Source organism: Charadrius vociferus, unplaced genomic scaffold (assembly GCF_000708025.1).
Source record: "Charadrius vociferus isolate BGI_N301 unplaced genomic scaffold, ASM70802v2 scaffold260, whole genome shotgun sequence".
NCBI lineage: Eukaryota > Metazoa > Chordata > Aves > Charadriiformes > Charadriidae > Charadrius > Charadrius vociferus.
In genome coordinates this window covers 376426-399074 of record NW_009646410.1, presented here as the reverse complement: position 1 = coordinate 399074, position 22649 = coordinate 376426, and the positions used below count along the sequence as shown (strand labels likewise).

Below are 22649 nucleotides of genomic sequence, written 5' to 3'. Positions count from 1 at the left end.
GGGAGGCCCCTCGCCGGCGAGGGGAAGGCCCCGCTCATTGCCGCCTCCCCTTTCCTCATGGTTTTCTTGTTCCCTTCCTCTTTAGGAGAGAAAGGAGGCCTGGTCTCGGTTGGGTACGGAGATGACGACTTCACCCGCTTGGATGGGGATGAGGATGGATATGAAGAAGAGGATGACGAGAACAGCAGGCAGTCAGTAAGTACTTCTTTGCCCCGAGAGCTTGACCTGATCCCTTTCATGCGTTGCAGAGGCTTTTCTCTCTCCAAAGAAAACCCTGAGTGGCAACCCATGATGGAACCCGGAATATCTGACTCCTAGGGTGGATTTCAGCACTTTCCGAATACTTCTACTCGCTTTGTTTTCATGTAGAAAGCATTTGCCTTGAAACCCATCAGCAGCTTGGTGCACCTCTTGTTGCTTGTTACTAACTGTGTTGATGCTGTTTGACTCTGTTATGGGAAAAAGGCTGGTACAAGTTAACAGCCACACTAAATGAAAACTATTGTTTAAGTGTAGTTGACAGGTATGAAAACCTTGTAAGAGCAACACACTATTTCATGGTCAGCTGGAGGATTAAAAAGAGTACAGTTCTGTGGTGTCCTGAATATTCTTTTATGTGTAACTTAACCCATGCACAACATCAGGTTACCTTGATGTAACAGCGTCCTGTGTAGACGTGAACAGCTTCTGCTTGTCATAGGTGCATGGCATGTGTATAACACCACCTAAATACTGAGGTAACTGATGGACTGTGAGACAGGGCACGTAGCTCACTACCTGTGAATGCAGCTATAACACACAAAAGGATATACAGTTCTGTTATGTGTCTATAGGAGCAAAGCAATAAGTTGTGTGGGGGAGGAAGGTTCTTGTCTCCTTTCATTCTCATCAACCTTTTGCTTGCCACCACATGAAGAATGTGTTATCTTGTCCCTGTTCTATGCTTTCCTCTACCATGTAGCCAAAAAAAACCCCAGGGCTATGTTACTATAATTTTTCCTCATTGAAATCTACTTTGTGTGCATTAGATCAGTCTCTATGAGACACTCGCTGTTTCTGCCATCTGTTTTCCCAAGTAGCTGACAAGAAATTCGTCAGTCTTTTGTTCTTACTTTTGGGTTTTTTTCTGTTGCTAACTGGAGAAGGTGCAAGCAATAGCATTCAGGGTCTGCCTCTGGCATCCGGCTTAGCAAAGTAATGAAGCTTCTTCTCTACTTTAGTGATTCTTCTTTTTTTATATCCAAGACTTCTAGATACTCCTTCAATGAGATCTCTTTAAACTAAAGAAAATGGTAGGTGTGATCCAGATGCTTGTCTGGGTCAGCTGTGTTTAGTTAGCATTGACAAATAGGCTTGTAAACGGAGCAGCCTTTATAGTATGCACAATTTTCAGTGCAGGTTGCAGCTGTCCATCATCTGGGAGGTGCAAGTTGCTGTTCAAGTAATGGCAATCGATAAAGTCACTCTGGTGCTAGCCAGTAGATCTTGCATATATTTGTGGTTACAGATGTACACATGTTACACAGGGTGCCTTCTCTCCAGTCTTGTTGCAGGAGAGCAGTGCTTTTTTGCATTTTCTTTGACCACAATTGAGAGCTTCTTTGATATTGCTGGTTCTAGTAGCGTATATTGGTTGAGTTGTTTTTAAAAAGCAGTCCGAGTTGGACTCAGGTTGTCCTGGGCTTTTATCTAAACAACTCTGTGTTTATGTTATCTACCTTAAAAGTGGCTGAAAAGCCTCAGTTTTTTTCAAAGGCGGTTCTCAGTAGTTCTTCTTTGTTTGTTGATGTTGTTTCCGTGATATCCCCTGCTAGGTTAGGAGGTTTTGGGAGCTGTTTCAGTTACCTGTCTATAACATGAATGATTCAATCCATTGTTGCTTTGTTGAAAGTTACTTCTATCTTTATAATATAGGTGGGACTGTAGAGGGGAGAGGAATCTCATTTGTGATAAACACACAGTTACTTGGTAGTATGGTTCTTTCCTAGTTAAAAGCTTACTGTTATTAAACTTTGACAGTTAAGGCTCAATTATTGGCATATGTATATCTTTATGAAGGGTAAGGTGGAGAGTAGCTGAAGTGAAGGAGTTTGAGGTCTTACTTCTATGGGATAGGCATGTTAATTCAGGTGATTAAAACTTACTGACACTATTGTGGTCAATCTCTAGCTTGCCTTGCCAGAACTTGCTTGTGCGCTAATACTCTGAGGTGGGCATTTTGTTGTAAACTCTTCCTTTCAGTTGCATGTAATCATGTCACTTTTTTGTTTTTCTTTTTGAAGCCGAAACACCAAGTTCTTTTTTTGCGACCAAAGTTGAAATTTGTGGCGAAGTTTGGAGGAAAAAAACATTCTGCTGAGTTGTGTGAGCATGAAAAATGTTTTCTGCTCCTCAGACTTGTTTTGAACCCAGAGTACGTATTTATGTGTGGAAACATAGGTGACTCTAGGATTCCAGTGAAGTAGCCCGTAGGGCAGTGGAACAGCAGACTTACCTATCAGGACCAAAGCTAGAGCTTACTTCTCACGTGGTGTAGAGTTTTACATGAGGCTGAGTTCAGTATTTTAAGTTCTCACGGGGCAGAAATTTGCCCATTTCTTTGGTTTATTTCTGGGTAGAAGTAAGAACCGAATGGAGTCTGTTACCTAAAACAGTGAAATTTGTCAGTGGTTCCCTTCTGTGCAAATTCACGTTATCTGCAGAGATGACAAGAGCACTACACAAATAAAGATGCGGTGTCTGCTGGCATCACCGGATCCTTGGAACTTGGTGCTAGGCCAGACCCTCACCAAACCTGCATGTGTGGATGGCAGGCCAGCTCTGTGTCCTCTGTATGTTGCTGATGTATGCTTGGGAGCATAATAGGTCTTGCAAATGCTGCTTTTTCTGTGAGTACTGCTAAACAGGGGCAAGTGCAAAAAGCCCACCTGCCAACTGGAAGAGACAGAATTATCAAATGACAAATGCTTTTTTCCCCAGTTCTGTTGCTTCTTATAGTCTAAATCTGAGCACTCGGGAGCTGCATGAGTTTTGCGGGGGACGTCTGCTACTGAGTGGTGCTTTTGCCTAAAAAAAACCCCCAAAAAAACCCAAACCAAAAACAAACCCAACCCAAAGCCAAACAAACACTTCTTTCCTTGACTGTAGGTCTTGTTTTCTGGTTATGAGTGGGTGGGACAAGAGCACCTTCTGTGGAAAGGGTCTTGCACTACTGCCGGGCTGCTGAATGCGAGCCCTTTGCTGTAAGTGCAGTTACTTGCCAAGCCTGCTCTTTAAGCTTAATCCTGTAAATTCTTGTCTTGTAGGAAGATGACGATTCAGAGACTGAAAAACCTGAGGCTGGTGACCTAAAGGTATTTGAAAGTGTGGTATGGCGGTGGGGGGGGAAGTTCAGTACAAGAGGAATGAGTCTTAACAGCATGGCTTGGTGTTCGTTTGTGACCTTCCCTAGCTAGTTTCATACTTTCCTTTTTGTAGCTGTAATGTGTTTTTTTGACTTTAGTTCTGGCTTCTGCCAAAGGTAGTTAACCAGTTAGGCTACGGGCTGAGTGACGATCAAGATCTGCATTTGTGAATTTAGTCCTCTTGTGCATTAGGTCTGAGGTAGGTTTTCTGACAGCATCTCACCTATTTTGCAGTGATCTGGGACTGTAGTATTCAGTACAGAATTCTCGTATGACCAGTGTTAGTTGAAATACTTTCTTCGTTTAGAACAACTTGAATAAATGATCTTATGCTCCTAGAGGTCATGAAGTGTGTCAAAATCGATTCAGTTGTCTCCAGCTTTTTCTGTCCTTCTGAATGAAGCAGTTTGTAAAAGTTGTATTTAAAATGTAAAAAGTGAAATAAGATCCCCAGATGATAGCTATCCTAAATAGTTGAAGTCATCTTTGTCTTGGAATTACATCTTGTTTCTGCTGAACAACAGCTGTTTAACAGCACGTAGGAACATACATCAGGCTAAAAGCTGGTAGGCAGACAAAAGACCAAATCCATTTGGGAACTGTGCTCAAATTTTTATGCTATCCCCCATGCAATATAAGCAGTCTTGTGGGATACCAAGTGAATGACAATTGCAAAGGCCCTTATTTTATCCGGCAGCTTCCTCAAGGATGCGGACAGTCTCTAAGCTCTGCTAAAGAAACCAGAGGACTGTGCTGCAAACTGAAATTATGTAGAGCATTTGAATTGGCATAGGACTTTGACAGGACAAGATGAAGGCAGATGAATGTGTTTAGCTATTCTGCTTTTAAATTAGTTTTATAGCAGCACCTTCTTCTAGTTTTTACAATATTTTTATGAGTTGATAGTGATAGAGTGTTGAAAATCTTGGCAGCTGTACTGCAGCTGGTAAAGTCTCTTGCATCAGTGTGTGAAATATCTTTAATGCCTTTGGCATACAGGTAGGTGGGGATGGAATCTATTGTCTCCTTTCCTAGTTGCAAGAAAAATAAATTATCTTTTTTTTTGGAAGGTAGGAAAAGGTAATCTCTCCCTTCTGTCCTTTTTCTACTTCTAAATTTTTGCCGTTGTGGCTGGTAAGCATGCTGACAAGATGTTTCTGTAAAAACTGCTGGATTCAAATGTGTACTGTGAAAGAAGAATAGATGGGTTTTCCTTAAAAGAGAAAATTGGTGTACATCACCACAACCTCTGTTGTAGGGCCCTCTTGCAATTGTATGAATTTCTGCCTCCACTAAAAGGGCTCTAGGACTTCAGGGCAATGGAGGAAAGATCTGGCAAAGAGAGAAAGAACAAAATTGGACTGTAGTAGCTCTTGTCTAAGAAATGATGCATTACAGAGGTGTTACTACTGAAATGTGTGGCTACTGCTTTAATATGTTGCTGATGTTTCACATTGGCTTGTTTAAAAAGCCTCCTGATTTCAGTGAGTTCTGTGCGCTACTGTCTCGGTGCATTTTGCCCTTCTGAAGAAGAGCTATGTGTGGCCCAGAGCGGTGTTTCAGCTTCAGTGGGGAACAAACACTGAATGTATTAAAAGCATTTGGTATCTTGGATATGCTCTGCAGTAGGAACTCTGCAAGAACAGAAAATGTAAATTAAAGTGTTAAACTTTACATTTTACCTTTTTTGTTTGTTTTGTTTTAATTCCTGCTATCCTCGCATGGCATGAAAGGTGAGGAGTTGAAGAATAGCAGGGAGGCAAATCTGAACCAGCAATTTCAGACTTCCATGTCATCCTTAATAGATGTCTTCATATATAAGTAAAAAAGGGAACAACCTTCTCAAGCCTTTTGGGGTTTTTTTTGAATGCTGGCACCTAGGGTAGAGGTAGAAGCACACATTTGCTACACGGCATACTGCAAAGCAGCCCAGTGCTGTGCAGGTAACAGGGCAGGCACGCTGCTGTACGGCATTCTGTGGGGCACTGATGGAGTTGCTCTAGCCATGCTGTTAAGAATTTCACTCAGGCTGGATGGAGATCGAGCATCATTGTAAAAGTAGTTTTACTTGGAGCAGTTGCAAATGTTTCCTATCCCCCTTTTCCACCAAGTGGCAGTGTTCTCCTTGTTCTTCCTCACTGCTTTGAGCTTTCGATATCTATGACAGTCAACTAGTAAGAGTTGTAATTACTGTAAGTCCAAAGTGCGGCACTTTGGATAATTTTACTTTGCTTTGTCCCAGCTGAGTGCTGTAGTTATTCTTGCTCGATCAATTTCATTGTAAGACATCACAGACCTGGAAACATCTTTAAAGCGGTATCATGGGCTCTTTATGTCTAGGGTTTTTCCAGGGTCTGAGTCTGACTGTACGCAGAAGGTAAATCCTTTAAAATGCATGAACGAGATAAAAACATTGCAATTCATTGGTTAATCGTAGTCCTGAATATACATTCAGCATTTTTTTAGTGTTTGCCTCTGTGTACATATGGTGAATGAACTACTTTGAGATTATGTCTTGAATAATTGACCAGGACACTTGAGCCAGGCTGCGTGTGGAGAAGGAGTTCCCTTGCTGCTGGTGCGTCCAGTGATTTGGCCTCATTCTGCACCAGCCCAGATGCAAACCAGAAGGTTCAGTTGGTGTCAGTTGCGGGTATAGACTGAGGAGACCGAAAGTGGGGAATGATGTAAAAAATGTCTGGTAAAGTGACAGTGGGGAAAGTGGAATTTGGAGCCTGCCCCAAATAGCCCCAATGGGGAGATGTTTTCCTACCCCACCCTATGGTGTTTATATTTGTCTCAGGTTTTTGTCTTGATTGCAGGGAGTATACCCTTCTTGATCTTGATCAATCATCTGAAAGCATTCTTCCAGGGCAGACTTCTGGCCCATAGGATTCTCTGTTACTGAGCATCTGTGAACCAGTCCCAAACACTGTGTGCTTGCAGCAGAAAGCGGAATCCTCCTCTTTAAGTAGCAAAGTCAGATACCTTGCATCCTTTAACTGTGTTTTGAAGTGCTTCAGGGACTCGTGGAAAATGGGAGATTCAAATCTAGGTAAAAATAATTGCTTTTCCCAATTTCACTCAGTATGTGCTCAGACTCTGGACCAGGACATACTTGTTAGTGACCAAAATCACTTCAGGGGTCCCTGGTTTTAAGTGAGCAGTCACCAATTGTAAACAAGCAACTGTCCTGTCGTAAGCACTTCAGAAACAACACCTTCTGCTTAGAAGGGAAAAGAAATGGTCAACAGAAGCTGTTGGCAAAGACATAGTGTTAAAGATGGAAACCCACAGCCTGAATAGGTTCTTTGTCTTTTCCTCAGATGGTGGAGCAGTGGGTACAAAACAAAGGACGCTGTGGAAATGGGTGTGAAATTCGGTGTTCTGGTGGCATTGGTTTGGAATGAGGAGGGTTAACGGGCTGTTCAGTGAGTGCAAGTTGCTTGGGCTCTTGCCAGCAGCTGGCTATGGTTACAGCCTTGATGCAGTAACAAGATACAAGCCTTCAGAGCTCACTAAATGGACCGGCCCTGCAGGAAGAAGGAAAGTGAACCTTCAATGAAATATTGACCTTGTGCTCCAAGTCTTACCTGAGGGGTTCAATACTTCACATTGTAGGGCTGGATAAATAACAGGTTGCAAGCACTGATCAAGGACAGAGCCCAGCCCTGCAGCTTGGCTTACCGGAGTTTTCACAGTGGGAAATCATTAACTCTTGAGCCTTGATTGTGGTGTCAGGACTAGCCAGTCTGGGAATGCTGATAAATATTGCCACTCCCTTGGCAAGTGAAAGCCTGACACGTGGTAAGAGTTTTTCAATGCAGGTGGCTACTTCTCCTTTTCTTGTTTTGTTTTAAGGGTCCCCTCTGCATCCTTGTGGTGTTGTATGGCAAGGCAGACAAACTGGGATCTAGCAGAAGGGTGTCAAACTTTCAGAGGAATACTGTGTTCCTGAGCATGTCTAAGTACCACCTCTTGATAATCATCAACTCTTTATTATGTTTAGCTTTTATTGATCCGGCATACCTGTAAAGTAATTTTACTGTGTTATGATGCATAGGTGTGTACTAATACTTTAGATAGAGGCTTTTGATTGCAATGTTTTTTTATCTTGCCTGCCCATTAACCTGTTTGTTTAAATGCCAAAATTATCTTGATTTAAAGTAAAAGTGGTAAGTACTAAGAACCAGTAAATGAGGGTGCGTGCAGTAACGTAATCCCTGTAATTAACTCTTGTTTTGATAAGGCATATTAATTCTTCTGAATTCAAGATACATTCATCAAGACAGATTCTCAAAAGATGTCTGGACCTAATCTGTAACTTTCACCTCAAGTACAACTGTTTTGCTCTGAAGAAGGGGAAAAAGCGTGTTTGGGAAAAGCTGTATCATTAAAGCATTGCTGTTCCATTTAGGTATTCCACAGCAAGCTGTATAAAAGGAGCTGGCATTAGTAAGCTTTAGAAAATAATTTGAATCTTTTACTTTGGTGGTGGCAAATCATGAAGGTTGCTTAGCAAATACCAGCCCTTGATGCTTTCAGTTCTTGAGAGGTAGTCTTAAAAATGCTACTTAGAATATGTTAAAGGTCATATAACTGAAGAACATGTATTAAAACTGCTGTTCCACTCCAAAACTGCACTCTCCGATGGCTGAAGTGGCTGTGTATTTGTCTTCTTGCGGCGGTAGGATATAACTGGTTTGTAAGTGTGTTGTAGAAAGGCACTCCCAATGTCTTATCAGAAGTAGAAAAAAAAAAACTTCATTGCATTCTTTTTTTTCTGCCCCTCCCCACTTTTTGATGTTGGCTGGGTTAGCATTGGCTTCTGATGGGCAGAACTGGCAAAAGAGCAGCTGCATTTTTAAAATGGTCTTGTGTTATGCATGGCTGTGCTGCGTACCTTTTTGTAAACACTTTCAAAGCATGAACCGTGCAATTTCTGGGCTAGGGTTAAGGTTAGGTCTCCAGCGGTTGGTTTCCCACCCGTTCCTTTGCCTATGAGCACAGCCTGAAGGGGCCAGTGATAAGCACTGCAGTCTCGGATCAGTCTTATCCTGTATTCTAGCTTCCTTTTAATATAATTGGGTGAAATGCTGTCTGCGCTCCCAAATCTGCATATTCTTCCCTCATTTTAGGTTTGGCACACTGTTTTCTACTGCTCTGTTGAGGGAACCAGAGAGTTTGGCAGTTTAGCAGTCAGCACTACATGAGCCTTTAGGGGGAGTAGAGTTAACTCTGCTTCAATGCTGTCCTCTGCACTGTCACAGTGAGTGCTCAAACATTAAAACAGCTGACACCTGGTTCCCATTTTTTAACTGGGTGGTTGACCGTAGTTATTGCCGGAGAATATTAGCAGCGGTTAAACAGTTTTGCATGCAGGAAACAAAATAGCATTCAGCATCTTTGATTATGTTGCCCCTTACCCCACGTACTTCTGTGTCTCCAGCTCCGTCTGCCTGAGAGGGAGATAGATCACAGCGTTGTTGGGCTCTGAAGCTGGCTTACCTACTTGAGAGCTGCTGGCTTCAATCCAGCTCTTGAGCTGTTTGGAAGATGAGACATGTCCACAGACATGCTTGTTCCTTCCTCCCCGCCAGGCATACATGCTGTGGCAGACTCTTCACTCCCTGCAGTATTAAATACCACAGATTATTGACACAGGTGTGGCTTGCCTTTCTCCAAAGAAGAGCCAGGCTTTTTCTGTTTGTCTTTAAACTTGAAGAAAAGTCCTTTCTGGAGCTGCTTCCCCTTGCATATTTCACCTGATAAAGGTCTAAGTTCTTCAAGTCCAGTTCTGTTGTTGCAATTATTTCTGTCTGCTGTACTGAAATAGGCTGTTCTGAATTTGCATGTTGGTGCGTGTCAGAGTGAGAGTCTGAAGAGTCAGCACAGATGGAGGATTGCCTCAAATACCAACAAATATCTGAAAATAGCTTCTTCCAGCTTCCCTGTTCTGGGTACAGAAGGACCAAAATCTGCAAAAACTCCATGGGATCCATTCATGGAGCAGCACATATCCCAGTGATGATACTTGCTTTTACACCCTGCCTCTACTCCAAATCATGAAGAAGAATTTTTAGTCCTATGTACTAGGGAAGAAAGCTTCTGCAAGAAGTTAAGTTTGTCAGCTCTCCTGAGCTTTTCCTTTGTTGCTGTGAGATTAAGACTTCTTGCAGCCCGGCTTCACCTTCTACTTGATTATGCACTGGAACAACCTGTTAAAAAAAAAAATAATAAAATCATCAAAGTAGCTTGACACCTCAAGCCTTGTCATTTGGTGCTGATCTTTTGCCTCTGAATTCCTGTTTCACTGTAGGAAGCAAAAGTGACTTGAAAGCAGACTTTATGGGCTCTGCAGAGCAAGGCACGTCTCTGCAGACCACGGTGGCTTCAGGTGGAGAGTGCTGGGAGCTGTGTGCTGGCTGCCCTCGAAGCGTAGCAGCTCTTAACTGCTGCTGTGCTCCCACGGGCTGCGCAATCTTCCATGGGGGCTCTTTAGCACCTTTACACCACTGTGCCCTGGCTGATGTCTGTGCTGTGGAAAGGCCGTACTCTGTGGTCTTGTAAAGCCTGTGCACGGGGTGATCTGCAAATGTTACACCTGGAGATCCTCTAGCATCGGAGGAGAGGAGGCCGCCAACAGAAGCGGGTAGCTTTGGGACCAGGGTGCTGTCATAAGGCAGATGTTATTAACTGTACCTCCTCTTGGAAAGCGAGAGTTCTGGCACACGGTTCCTTGACTGGAAATTACTTCTAACAATAATCTTTGTCAAATACTGAGATGGCATATGTCGGATGAACAGAATCAGGTTTCCAAGAAGCTATTTAAAGGCTTTTATGCTATGAATGCTTCCTTTCTAAAGCATTTTCTCACCGAAATGTTTTGCTAGATCTTGGTTGGGGTTTTTCGGTGTTTTTTCAATGAAATTGAAATGAAGTGAAGGTAGATTTTTAGACATAATTTAGCTTAAAAAGTAAAAGGCAGTGTCAGCTACACATGTTCTTTTGTTTTGATAAGATGCTTAAGGAATGTCTCAGGAGTTGACTCTTTCCTGACTTGTTCTTCCGTCCCTTTTTGTCTCTGACAATAGTATCTCAAAATAGGTCAGTTTGTACAGACTGTACGTAAGTGTCGCTGAAGGTTGGATGTATCATTTTTTTTCCTATAGGTGGTTTATTTCTGAGCTGCTGGGCTTCTCTTAGTATCTAGATGATGGTCCCTACAGTTTTTTCTTAGTTAAATTTCTTATACTGTACTGGGCACTTTGCCTGGAGCTATGTATCGGAGCTGGCAAACAGGATATAGCTGTAGGAAATGGGCTTGTTTCAAGCTTTCTCTTGGGATTCTCCTCTCTCACAATACAAGAAAAAAAAGGAGGGGGTGGAGGAATAAAAGCACTGTTCCCTTGCTTTCTCTTCTCCAGGCTCCGAATACGCTTGACACGCACTCTGGTTGCTGCCCTCAGCCCGGTGGCACACCAACATCAGGCAGATCTGGTGAGCAAGAAATGAAATGGGTTTTGTCATCCAGTTTTAATATTAAATGAGAAATTTCTGGTGTTCTGTTCCCATAAGCACTTCTGATGTTTGTGGAAAAGCAAGAATGTAATTGCTAGCATGTTCCTTCTTCACAACAAGACAAAAAAGCAAAAAAAGGCAGGGGAAAAAACTCTATGTAGGGTTTGGAGAGGTTTTTCTTTTGCTGCCTGCATATAAACATTTTACCTGCTCCCTCTGGCAAGCCCATCTTCACCATCAGCTTAGATAACCCTTCTAACAGTTTATGCTGAGTTAGAGAGTTTCTCTCCATCATACTCTGCCAAATGAGGCTGTTGATACGTTAGGACTACAGGAGATAGCCTGAATTGTAGACAGGAGGAAAAATTACAAAAACTTGTTGCTGACACTTGCTCAGGTGAGAGAAATCCACTGTAACAACTCCTGCAGCAGCAGGTCCACTGGCTGCTAGTAGGACCGCACTGAAAAAATCTCTGCATTTATATCTTCAAACTAATTCACTAGCATGACAACAGTGTGACTGGTCTATACATTTTCTGGCTGTCAGTTTAAATTGGTGTTAAATTTCTTTATGTGCAAGCAGTCAGGTGAAATGGGGGAGAGCAGAAATTCTCCAGTGCAAGAGCATTCTCTGATGAAAGAAAAAAAAAAAAATAAAAATCTGGAAGCCAGTGGAAAAATGAAGCTGTAGGGCTAAGTTGGCTGTAAGTCTGGGAATGCAGTTGAGCGGTGGCAAATCTGGCATCAATTTCTCCACTTCTTATAATTTGCATCTTATTTAAAGCAATCAGTTTCTGGTTTTGTATCTCTTCTGCCTCCCTGTTCAACAAGTTGAAGTACACCTGTGCTAACATATGCAACTGCTTCCACGAGAAATTGATGTTTGAATTTGTACCTTTTGGTGACAGTGAATGGTGACAGTTATGTTTGATGTGAGCTTTGTACTGGATTTATGGATCTTGTTTCAGGAAGGATTTAGCAAGCATTGTTGTTAGTCAGTCCATTCTTTCCATTAAACAAGCTGTTCTGGGCGACCCTTTCCAAACTTGAATTCATCAGTCTCAGATTCATATTGTTTTTGCTTCCTTCCTTTAATCTCTGTTCCACACTGCAAGGATTGTGTTTGGTTGTTTTTATTTTCCATGAAACCTGAGCAGGGACTGATTTTTATGTAACTGAATGGAAACACTCTACCACTGAAAAGATGGTCTATATTTCACCTCAGAAAGGTGAAATGTTAAGCCAAAATGCAGCGCTTTCCTCATGCGTGTATACACACACCCCTTCCAGCTTGCTCCTCTTTAACTGATTATGCTACATGAAAACTGAAGCATTAAGCTGGGTTCATATCAGCTCGTGCAGCCAGCGTTGTCTTGCCGAGGGCTTGAAGAAAGCATTTGTCTTGGGGAAGTATTAAAAATGGAAAACCTTTTCCTGAACACACACAGGAAATAGAACGGTGAGCTGGTGGGCAGAATTGCTCTTAGAAGCACAGAAATTGTGACTTGTTAGTGGTATGGCTAGATGTAATTTTTTTTTTGTCCTTGTTGGTTTTTTTAATACTTTATCTTTGCCCATAGCAGTTTGCACTCTTCAGAGGCTGCCCTTTGCTGGTCTCCGGATCAGGGGAAAGGAGTCTGCCTCCTGCTTGTCTTGTCTTTAGCAGTCCTCTTCCAACTTGGCTCTGAACCACCACGGCATCCCTTGACTCCTTTCAGTGGGTCTGTTGGAGCAAGGCCCTCTGGCTTTAGGCCCCTGAACATTATCTTGTCAGCCCTAAGCTGCGAAGTAGATAGCAGCCAGAAAATCAACTTGCTGAGTGCGGGAGGAATAAATTATAGTACTGTTTTTTGTTTGTTTTTTAACTCAATGTAGCCATTCTTAGAGGCCATTGTGTAATACTAGATGGGATAAAATAATTAGAGAAAAAGAATGATCATGGGACGCTTTTCTTTTCCCCCCAAGTTTTGTATTTCCATGAGGGTAGAGAGAATTTTCAGCACAACTACTGTGTCGGGGCTGGCTGGGCAAGTAGCAAGAGACTGCCTGCAAAAGTAAATTCAGAGATGCTTCTGCACCGCCTTTCAGAGATCGGGCTTGTGAAAACTGTGCCGTATTGGAAGGTGCCACTAGTGAAGTCTTAACCTTGTTGTTTTTCGGTGATCCAGGATCCAAATGGAAATGATGCCTGTAGCTCTGGAGTGCTTAAAGGCTCTAATAGCTTTTGTATATTTACTTTGATAGAGAGATTTGACATAAAATCCCCTCTGCTTGGAACCACTCTTTGGCTTGATTTTATGCTCTTCGCATGAGATGATACGTAGTGCAGTGGGTATTGATGATGTAGTAATCTACAAAAAGATCACCTTGCCCTGAATGGATTTTGGTAAATTCTCTGCTTAAAATTTGGTTATCTTCCAAATTTTCCATTGATTAAATGTATTTGAATTCCTTTAGAAATCTCTTGTCCTTGTGTAAATATTTATTCCATGTCACAATGAAAAGACAGCAACCATGCAGTATTTATTGTACCTCATTACTCAGTGATTCTCGATCTCATTCAACTTTATATTGGATGCGATCTGCAGAAAATATGGTGGGTTTTGTTTTTTTTTCCTCTTTAAATGCTGTCTTTTCTAGTCACTTTATTGTATTCAACGTATGTCTCAGACTTAAATTAGCCTGAGGGAGTGTAGGACAGCTCTTGTTGGATGATTACTCGACCGAAGGTTTTTAGACTGTCCGTAATTTCTGGATCTTCAGTAGATAGTCAGAGGCTTGAACAAGACTTCTTATGTCTCTCATCTGCCAAACTACACGTCTTTGGTCAAGTTGTTGATACTTGCCTTGCCATAGTGTTAGACGGTAAACTGAGCAAATGTGAACAAGCACCATAGGAGGAGTTGGTCATCCTTTTGTTTTCTGAAGGCATTTAAGAGGCTTGGAAGTAGTCTGACTTAATGAAAAGCTGTGTTGATGTCTTCAGCTTGTTAATGATGGAGTTGTGGGTGTAGGTACGCAGTAATTCATCAGTAAGCAGAATTCATATCCTCTGGGCAGTGAGGTGTGGCTATAATATATTAGTGAACTTGTTTTCTTTCGCTTGGTGTAGCTCTGGGGTTTCTGATGTCTTGGCTGTGGCCTGAGGATGTGGAGACTAGACTTGATAGAGCGGCTGTGATGAAATGGGTGTGGGCGATCAGGCCAGGTAAATACACGGCGGCAGCCTGATAGGACTGGCTTTATTTAGCCTGCTACAAACGGGGCAGACTTGTGCTGTACCTCTAGGACTGAAGGATACAAACTGAGGAACAACCTTACTTCTGGTGAAAGCAAACTCGCTGATGGTTCTGGAAATTCATAAAACATACTATTTAATGCATCTGATGTTTTAGAGATACTTGCCTAATGTAAGGTACATGACAGGAGAGGATTTGGCCATCAGATTCTCTCTCAGAATATTAGTTCGGTTGCTTAAGTGCCTGCTTGGCAATATCGGTCGTTTGGGGTATTTTTTTCTTTTGCCTTTGTGTTCTCGGATGGTGAAAGAACAAGTGGGCAGAAGATGGGAGGGATAATGGAATAATAAACACAGTGCTGGGTAAGAGGAAGGATCAAGAGGTGCTCAGGGATGTAGCCTGTCTCTTCCTCTTCCCTCTCAGTCCACTTACAACAAAACTTTAAGAAGGTAAGAGTGCAGGATGTAATTCAGTCGAGGTTGGAACAAAAGCAACTCCCTCCTTTCACCTCAACCAACATTTGCTTGTTGTCTCAAACCAAGGTGAGAAATACTTTTAATTACATATCTAGCAAGTTCTCCCCCTAAAGGGAATGAAGCAGCCTTCTGACCTTGTGTGTTTACTGCCTAATGAGTCACTCTATGCTGCCTGGACGTATGTTTCCCTTCTATCTGTAGCTCTGTGAACTTCAGCCCGCATGCAACATTTGCATGCTAATCTGAATTTGTCCTCGCAATCTGTTAGTTACCACAGAATTGCCCCTGCTTCTCTGGTGGCAAACCGATGCTCACCCTCTTAATGCCATGTCAGTGTGGTTGAGGCTCGCCGCGTTAACGCTGTGGCTGCATAGGTTTGTGGAGAACGCAGCCTGGGTTCCTGTCCAGTGCTCTCGCCAAAGAGAGCTTCTTCTCTTTGTGTAAGTTTTCTGCTTTACAATGTCATGCTTCTGTGTTAATTTTTTTTTCTGCCCGTGCTGTTCTTTCTGAAGACGTGTTAATACCCTACACCGAGTGCATTAGCTTAGAGGGGCTGGAGCTGTTACACTGCAGTCCATCTCGCAAAGGGGCCCGGGGCCTCGCCAGCTGGCCAGTGAGAAGATGCGTGTTCCTTCATGTACTTCTTTTTTTTCTAAAATAGCTTCAGCCTTGTATTTTTGTGATCCCAGTGTACTTAGGGAGAAACAGTGCTTTTCTTTTTCCATGAATGGCTATAAAAAGTGCCCTGTAGCAGTTAGTGCCACACAAAGAATTTGGGTTTCTTCTTCCAGAGAGGGCTTTGGCTTCTCTGGAAATTGGTGGGTTTTCACAGTGAATTTGGCACAGCCTGTTCCCAGATTTGGCTCGGTGACCTTGCTGCTTTCTCCTTACCTTATGCATCTGTCACCTGATTGGAAATGGAGTAGAGGAGGGGATTTAGAGGGTGGTAACTAAGCAGCAAGGAGGCAGCATTATGTCTGTGTCAGGTTGAATGAATAGCTTCAGTGTTTGGAGGCAGTGAGGAATTTTGGACGCACAGTCCAGTGAGTCACAAAAGGTCTTTGGGAGGGAGGCAGGGGGGAGAGGGCAATGTTGGGATACAGCTGATACTGTTTCAGAAATGTTATTTGTGCTGAACTTGGTATCACTTGTGACTCTCCTGGGATCTCTCAGAAGCACCAAAATATTTGAATGTTGGTCTCAATATGGTAAAAAGCATATTTAAGAGTGTCTTATCCTACGTAACACCACCTGCTCAGCAGATTCTGGTGCAAACATCTGCTGTGCTCTTGCAACTGAAGCAGCCTTAATTTATATTACTATAACTAAGGAGGGATTAGCTGTGTTGAGAAGATCTCCAAACCGAGCATTACAAGTCAGTGGAGGTTGCCCTTGAGTCTCTGGTAGAGCAGATTGTCTGTATACGCTCCTGGAAACGGGCATCCAAGGGAGACTTGACAGTGGGAGCGTTCTTCCAAAACAGGAATATGGGATCTGCATCACCACCGCACTCCCTGGCAGTTTGGTTCATAGAGGGTTTATCAGCCAAAGCCCTGAATGGCACAATTACAGAAGGGAATTCTGGCAAACCTCGGCAGCCTGGGACCCTGCAGAGCCCGGGGTGTCTGCGGAGAGGCTGAACGAATGCTGCTTTGAAGCTGCTGTGCCCTGTCGATGGCTCTGGGAGCATTTCAGCTGTTTTCGTGTTACTCCAGGGAATGCTGACCCTGCTTAGAGGACTGCGAGTTGCACGGGCCTGTGGTAGGAATTCCCAGGGTTTAAGTAGTTTTCTGTGGGCTGGATCCAGCTTGTTTTTGGCTAGCTATGCTCTAAAACATCGACTCGCAGCCAGTGCCATGGGCCAGTCACCAAACATGAAGAATCTATGGTCTGATCTGTTTTGAGGAAAGCCTTCGTGAAGTACAGCAGTTTTTGCAGAATTCGAAAGGAGCTGAGAGTCCAGGAGTTGTTGAAACAAAGTCTTAATTCTTTCATTAAATTTAGACTCTAGCTCTGAAAAGAAACAGAGCATCCTGTTAGGCTTTGACTTTCCATGGTACAAACATTGCCCTATTATGTAATAACTTGCATTTTGTTCTTAATTTGTATTCTTTTGTCTCGGAAATAATGTGTAAATTTCTAAACAAATGGACAGTATAGCTTTTTAGGTGGAATCATACCTGGACTAAAATCTGTTTCTTCCCCCTTCCTCCCAGGAATTTTCTGAACTGGAGAAAAGAGATCCTCAGGAGCTAGTTGGTAAGTTAATGTCCAGACACCTCTGTGAGAGCCAGTATAACCAGGAATGATGATGGATACTGTGGCTTCAAAAACTTACCTAAAATGCCTCACTTAAATATGATCCACATAGCGACTTATAGCTGCTGTGTTGACATAGTGTAGTGAATGTTTTCTGATGGTTACTGGAAGTTTTGTGACATCTCTCTCATTCATTGCACCACTATTAGATTTGGAAAAAATGCTTGGAAAGTCCAGGGTCATCAGCTGGAAACAATATCCTCTGCTTGGTCTCTCTGGAGCTGTACAGAAAGTGTATTTTCTGTTGAAGCTCTGACTATCTTGAACTAACCCTTTGTTCCTGAGGTTACTAGTACAGTTGTGTGGTAGCATGTAATAATATCATTAAAAAAATAATGAGTTTAGGCATTGCTTCATTACCTGACAGGGCTCAAGCATGATATTTCAAGCCTACAGTGTGATAAACATCACATAAGACAGTAAATACTAAGATGCTAAGCTGCGACTCCTATGACAGCCATCACTCAGAAATTTTGGACTTAAGTCCTTTTCAGTTGGCCTGTCCAGACTTTGCGCTAACCTGTTATGTTGAATTTTCAGCCTTCAGAGGGTAAAACTGCTTTAACCAGTCTCATCATAGACCGCAACAGAGATCTTCAAACTACTGATCTGCCTCAAAATACACACTAGAAAAAAGGATGAGAGAACAGCATTTAGGGTGAAAAGTAAACAAGAATATCTGAAAGCTAACAGCCCTTCTACTGTCTACTTCACATATGGGTGAAGCTCTACACTTGTAAAGCAATGTAGTGCGTAGTCCTATAAGGCTCAGGTTACAGTTTTGGTAGTCATCTTTTTCCCCCAGTGACTGCCCCATCCACGAGAGATTAGAAGATTGAATCTCATTTGTCTCCTGATAGCCCAGACCTGCATGCAGGCTTAAAAGCTGAACAGAGCACTCTTGGTACAGTGTCTCGCACTCGTGAGTGGACAGCGTTGGTGAGTCTGAGACCTGGATTAAGGTTTGCAATACATCTTTCATATCCTTTCCCAATAGTAGTGCACACACAGCAAAGTGTAAGCGAGCTTTGTGCAGAACCAGGTTATTAGAGTTCAGCGTACTTGCCGTGCTGGATTCGGTAGGTCTTTTGCATCAGACCATATCTTATCTAGTTGAAAAGGCACTGTTGCAAGAGCCTTATGGTTGGTGTAACATGAGAACCACTCCCTTCCTGGTAACTTTGACTTCCAGAGTTAGAATTCTTGAATGGAAAAGGGTGCAGGATTTTCTGACATAAAGCAAGTAACTTCTCCAATCTGAACATCTAAAGTTTTGTCTAATGTCAGTATGTGGAAGTTGAAGTCACCCTTAAACAGGTTTCCACAACTGCTTTTTGCATTAAAAGCTTGTGGGCCTGCCCTTCTCAGAAGATAAGCTTATGTTGTTCAGCATCACCTTTATTAAAAGTCCGTGGTTATGTAGTTGCTGAAGTACAGCATAAATGTAGGCTCGTGCCAAAAGTAATGTTTCTGTTTAAACTCCCCCAGTGTCATGCTAATGTTTGTGTGCCTTGAGCTGATCTGGGCGTTGGAGCCAGCTGAGATCCACCTTCACTGGTCTGGTCTTTTTTTTTTTTTCCTTTCTTCCCCCCCCCCCCCCCCCCCCCCTTCTCTTCTGCAAGACTTTCAGCTGGATCCATTCCCTGATCTGCATAGTGCATGCTAGGTGAGCACTAGAGTTGACACAAGGAAAACAGCAGGGATGAGCAGCTGGGAAGGGCATGGTCCTGAAGTAGTGATCACATAATCAGAGAATGGGAGGGGAGATTTGCAGCAGTAACTGCACTGTAGTTGAGGAGGAAGTACACGTGAAACTTACTTTGAAGAGTACACGGTGCTGGTGGACTCTGCATTTGCTGTTTCCTGCAGCTTTGCAAAGTAATCCTTTTAGAATACACTTTTTTTGCCCTGAAGTTCTTTGCAGCATGGTTGTTTACCTTTTGTACTGTAAGAAATGTTCTCTCTAGCTCTTAGGATATCCGAGCACAAAGTCAGTGTTCATAAGAGCAGAAAATATGGCTGAGTTGCAGGTCTTTTTCTGCATTTCTCAGCCCACAGAGCAGAAAGGGAGCTAGTGTCCTTCCATGGATGGGTGACTCACTGGCATGTTGTTGCCTCCAGTTCTTCCCTCTGATTTGGCTGTTCTGGTGCCAGGAAATCGGAAACCCACACGCCCTGGTTTATGCCAAGCAGACTTGATTAGAGTGCCAAAGAATGCGGTTTTAGAGACCAGGCACCACCGGTTTGAGTGTCTCCAGGGGAAATCCGTGCCCCTCTGATCACCCTTTCCACGGCTTTGCTTGATTTTTTTGCATAGTGTGACCTTTATAGACAACCTGGCACCTGGTCCTGCCCGCACTACCTTGTGGCTCCTTAATGCACAGCATGCAAGTGAACCTTGAAAGGGACCGGAGTTCTTAATCCTACCTGGGGAGCAGTGTTATTCACTGAGAGCGCTGAGGCAAGATGCTTTACCAGACCTCAGATGATCCACGTCCCAATCTGTCCAGGTACAGCCTGCTCTCTCGTCCTGTCTACTCTAGTCTTTTGGTTTTCTCCGCACTAGGGAAAAGTGCGTACCCATCAGTAGGAAACACAGCTCCTGTGTGCCCCCACCATGTCTCCAGCATAGCCCGTGGACTGTGAGCAGCCATTTCCTTCTGGAAGGAGCTGAGTGCACCGTTTGCACTGTGGCACTCTCTCTCCTGCTATGCAGTACATCTGTGTACTGTTGCATATATGGTTAAATAACCCATCTATCTGAAACTGAAGCGGATTAAATGTAGCATTTCCATTTAATTATCTGCCTCGCCAAGATGTGGCAATCAAATGTCCTCTGTTGTCTACTGAGATGCCGAACCTTTGCTAGGTGCACTCTGATAGTTGGCTGTGCTTTTGCCTCCTACGCAGGACCCTGGAGCAGCTGAATGTCTCTGCCTTGCCACAATGCATGGGCTGGCTGCACAGAAAGCTACAAGCACCTATTACTTGTGCTGATGAAATGTGTAACTTTTAGGTCAGCTTGCGGAAGGAGAACGCGCAGACTACGCACCAGTTTCCATCAGCAGCAGGGTGCTTTGGGTTGCAGACCTGGCAGTGCATTGGCTCCTACTTTCCTGAACCCCGACCTGAGTCCTGGGATCTGCTGTATGGCTTCAGTTCTTTATCTGGACTGTGAATCTGATTAGGGGAAGATATTTACTTACTGTGAGCCAGAATCAGGGTGTGCCCGTAGTGATTAATGGTGCCAACAGCTAACTTCCTGAGGTCCCCACATGGAGATCCTCTGGGCTGGGGGCCAGCAAATCACAGGTCCTGTTGGAGACTGCAGCCAGTGTCATTACCTATGACTCACGTAAAAGTAGAACTTTGATCTTTGCAGAAATAACAGGATGCACAAAGCGGTTGGATGTATCCTGTGAGGACACACCTTGCTGTTAGCTGTCCATCTGCACTTACTACTGTAGAGGCAGAAGAAAGCTACACTTGGGACTTTGAAAACATAACTTTTTTTTTATACAGGAGCCTGTGGCCATAACGTACAGATTCCAGGATTAGCGTGAATGGTAATCCCAGCTGCCCCTTTCTCTAAGGAAAGACCTGATGGGAAGGGGCTGTGGCATCAGCTGTTCTGCTATCTGTTTGGGGAGGAAGTTTGAGGACTGCTCGAGGGCGTGGATAATTTGCGCTCCTTACCGTAAAATAAGCCTGAAGGGGTTAAACTCATCCTTTTCTTCCTAATGATGTGGCATCTCAGTCTGACTGTGATGTGATGAAATAACTGAGTAACGATGAATATTTGTCTGCTCGGCTTGTGTGGTGGAGCGGAGTGCACGTAGGCTCACTGCTGACTCGGTTTGCAGCTGCGTACGGCTATGGTGGGATTGCAGGAGAGAAAGATGTCTTGGTTCCAGTTCCTTGTAAGGCATGAAGAGACGCCTTCCCCCATCAGTATAATGTTGATAAATGATTGTTTTCACATGGCTCAAACAAAAGAGCACCAAAATCTGAAAGGTCATGGGTCAAAATATATTGTGTCATTGGGAGCTCTTGTTCCTCCTCCAGTGTTATTTCTGTTTCAAAGGAACTTTGAATTGATGGCTGAACATACTCTTACGACTTTGACTTTGATGCTAGAGAGTGTTCTTTCCCATAGTTCCTGAGTTTATATAAACCCACAATTCCCCTTCCCATAAATGTTTTGTTTCTCTGTGGCTCTTCTGATCATCTGCAAAGATAAGGAGCCTATGGGATGTCTATCTTGGAGCTAGGCTTGATTATTTTTTTTTTGGTTGGTTGGTGTTTTTAGGTCCTTTCTTTGCCTTATGACATCTGGATTTGATGGCCTTTTTTCTTTCTTAATGTTTCTGCTGATGCTGTGAATCTTTTAAGCCATTAATCAGCTTTCTACCTTTTCCGGCAAGCCTAGTGTGCCTTCTGTTATGAACGCTTCTCTCTATTTGCTACTGTCTCTCTGGGTTCCTGGAAGTCTAATTAGACTAGAGGCTTCCCCATCCCACCAGCAGCTGTAACCTGTAACAAATGTCTGCCTTGTTGTCAGGGAGCTCCAGTTTGCCTGCCTTTCTGCAGGGGCTCTGGCAAGCTTTCCTTCTTCCATAGAGGCACCCTCTTAGTAAATGCCAAAGGACACTTTTTGTTCATTCCTAACAACTGCTGAAGAATTTAACCCTCAGCAACATCTTGATCAAACAGAATGAGCGCTCTCCTGCCAGCTTTGCATCTCCAAAGGATATTGTCCTTAGTGCTTTACATTTTTACAAAAGAAATGGAAACTGTAGTAGCACTGAACATGTGTAGTGTTGATTATCTGTACCCTCAGCTGTCTGAGGCTCTGTGCTGGAAGGCAGGAGAGCACGATGAGTTCAAATACCAGTGTCTGTCCTTTGGGCCCTTCTGGGCTTTAGTCAAAGGAGCTGAACTTGAGCATGTTGGAACTGCAGCTCAGGCAGCTTTTGCTGAAGAATATACAATTGAGGAGCCGTAAATATGAATAGCTTTCTTGATATGACTTCTGTGCTGCTGTCAGCTCTCTTTTATCCACTACAGACTATGACTCTGGGATGTGTTCCCTGTACAAATTATGGTTGAAAACAATCCCAGCTGCTGAAACGTGGCACAAATCTCTGCTCCAAGACTTGGGTAGAGAACTGCCTGGGTTTCCCATAATAGCGGGAAAGTAGCAAGCAATAGGGGGAAACATGGCAGTTTCTTTTGCTGATAACTCAGTAAACTAATCTTTACAGGGCAGCCAGGTACTCTAATAGTATATCCCAACACAAACAGCTATAGAAATCCGGCAATCTGTACCGGTCTGTTCTCAGTCCCGCAGAACGAATTGTTCTTTCTAGCAATAGTCTTACTCTGTAAGCAAAGGTAAAAGTCCCTGCTAAGGAGATGTTAACTTAAGGATGAAATGTAATTTCTTGTGGCTGACTCCCAACAGCCTTGGGGAGGGTTGTTACCTTCTTGAACCATTTTGGTTCATGTAGGTGGGTCTGGAAATAAATAGGACGCAAAGTGATTACCTCCCCTGAAAGGGCAATGAGCCAGGCTGTTCCGGATTGATCCTCCACATTCACAGTCTGACTCTGTCTCCGAGAGTGTCCTGGCACAAGTTTTGTCAGAGACTCTGGGTTATCTGAGCTGTTCAGAACAGGACTTTTAAGTGC

At 43.4% G+C, this 22649-nt stretch overlaps 1 protein-coding gene across 1 annotated transcript in view; it reads left to right on the top strand.

Annotated features, from left to right (window-relative positions):
* The first annotated feature begins 57 nt into the window (after window positions 1-57).
* SAP30BP (SAP30 binding protein) overlaps window positions 58-22649 on the top strand; it is a 29799-nt gene continuing 7207 nt past the window's right edge. Inside the window, exons 1-3 of the mRNA XM_009879909.1 lie at window positions 58-195; window positions 3306-3353; window positions 16857-16899. Of these exons, the coding sequence (XP_009878211.1) occupies window positions 58-195; window positions 3306-3353; window positions 16857-16899 (229 nt within the window). The remainder of the gene's footprint in view (window positions 196-3305; window positions 3354-16856; window positions 16900-22649) is intronic.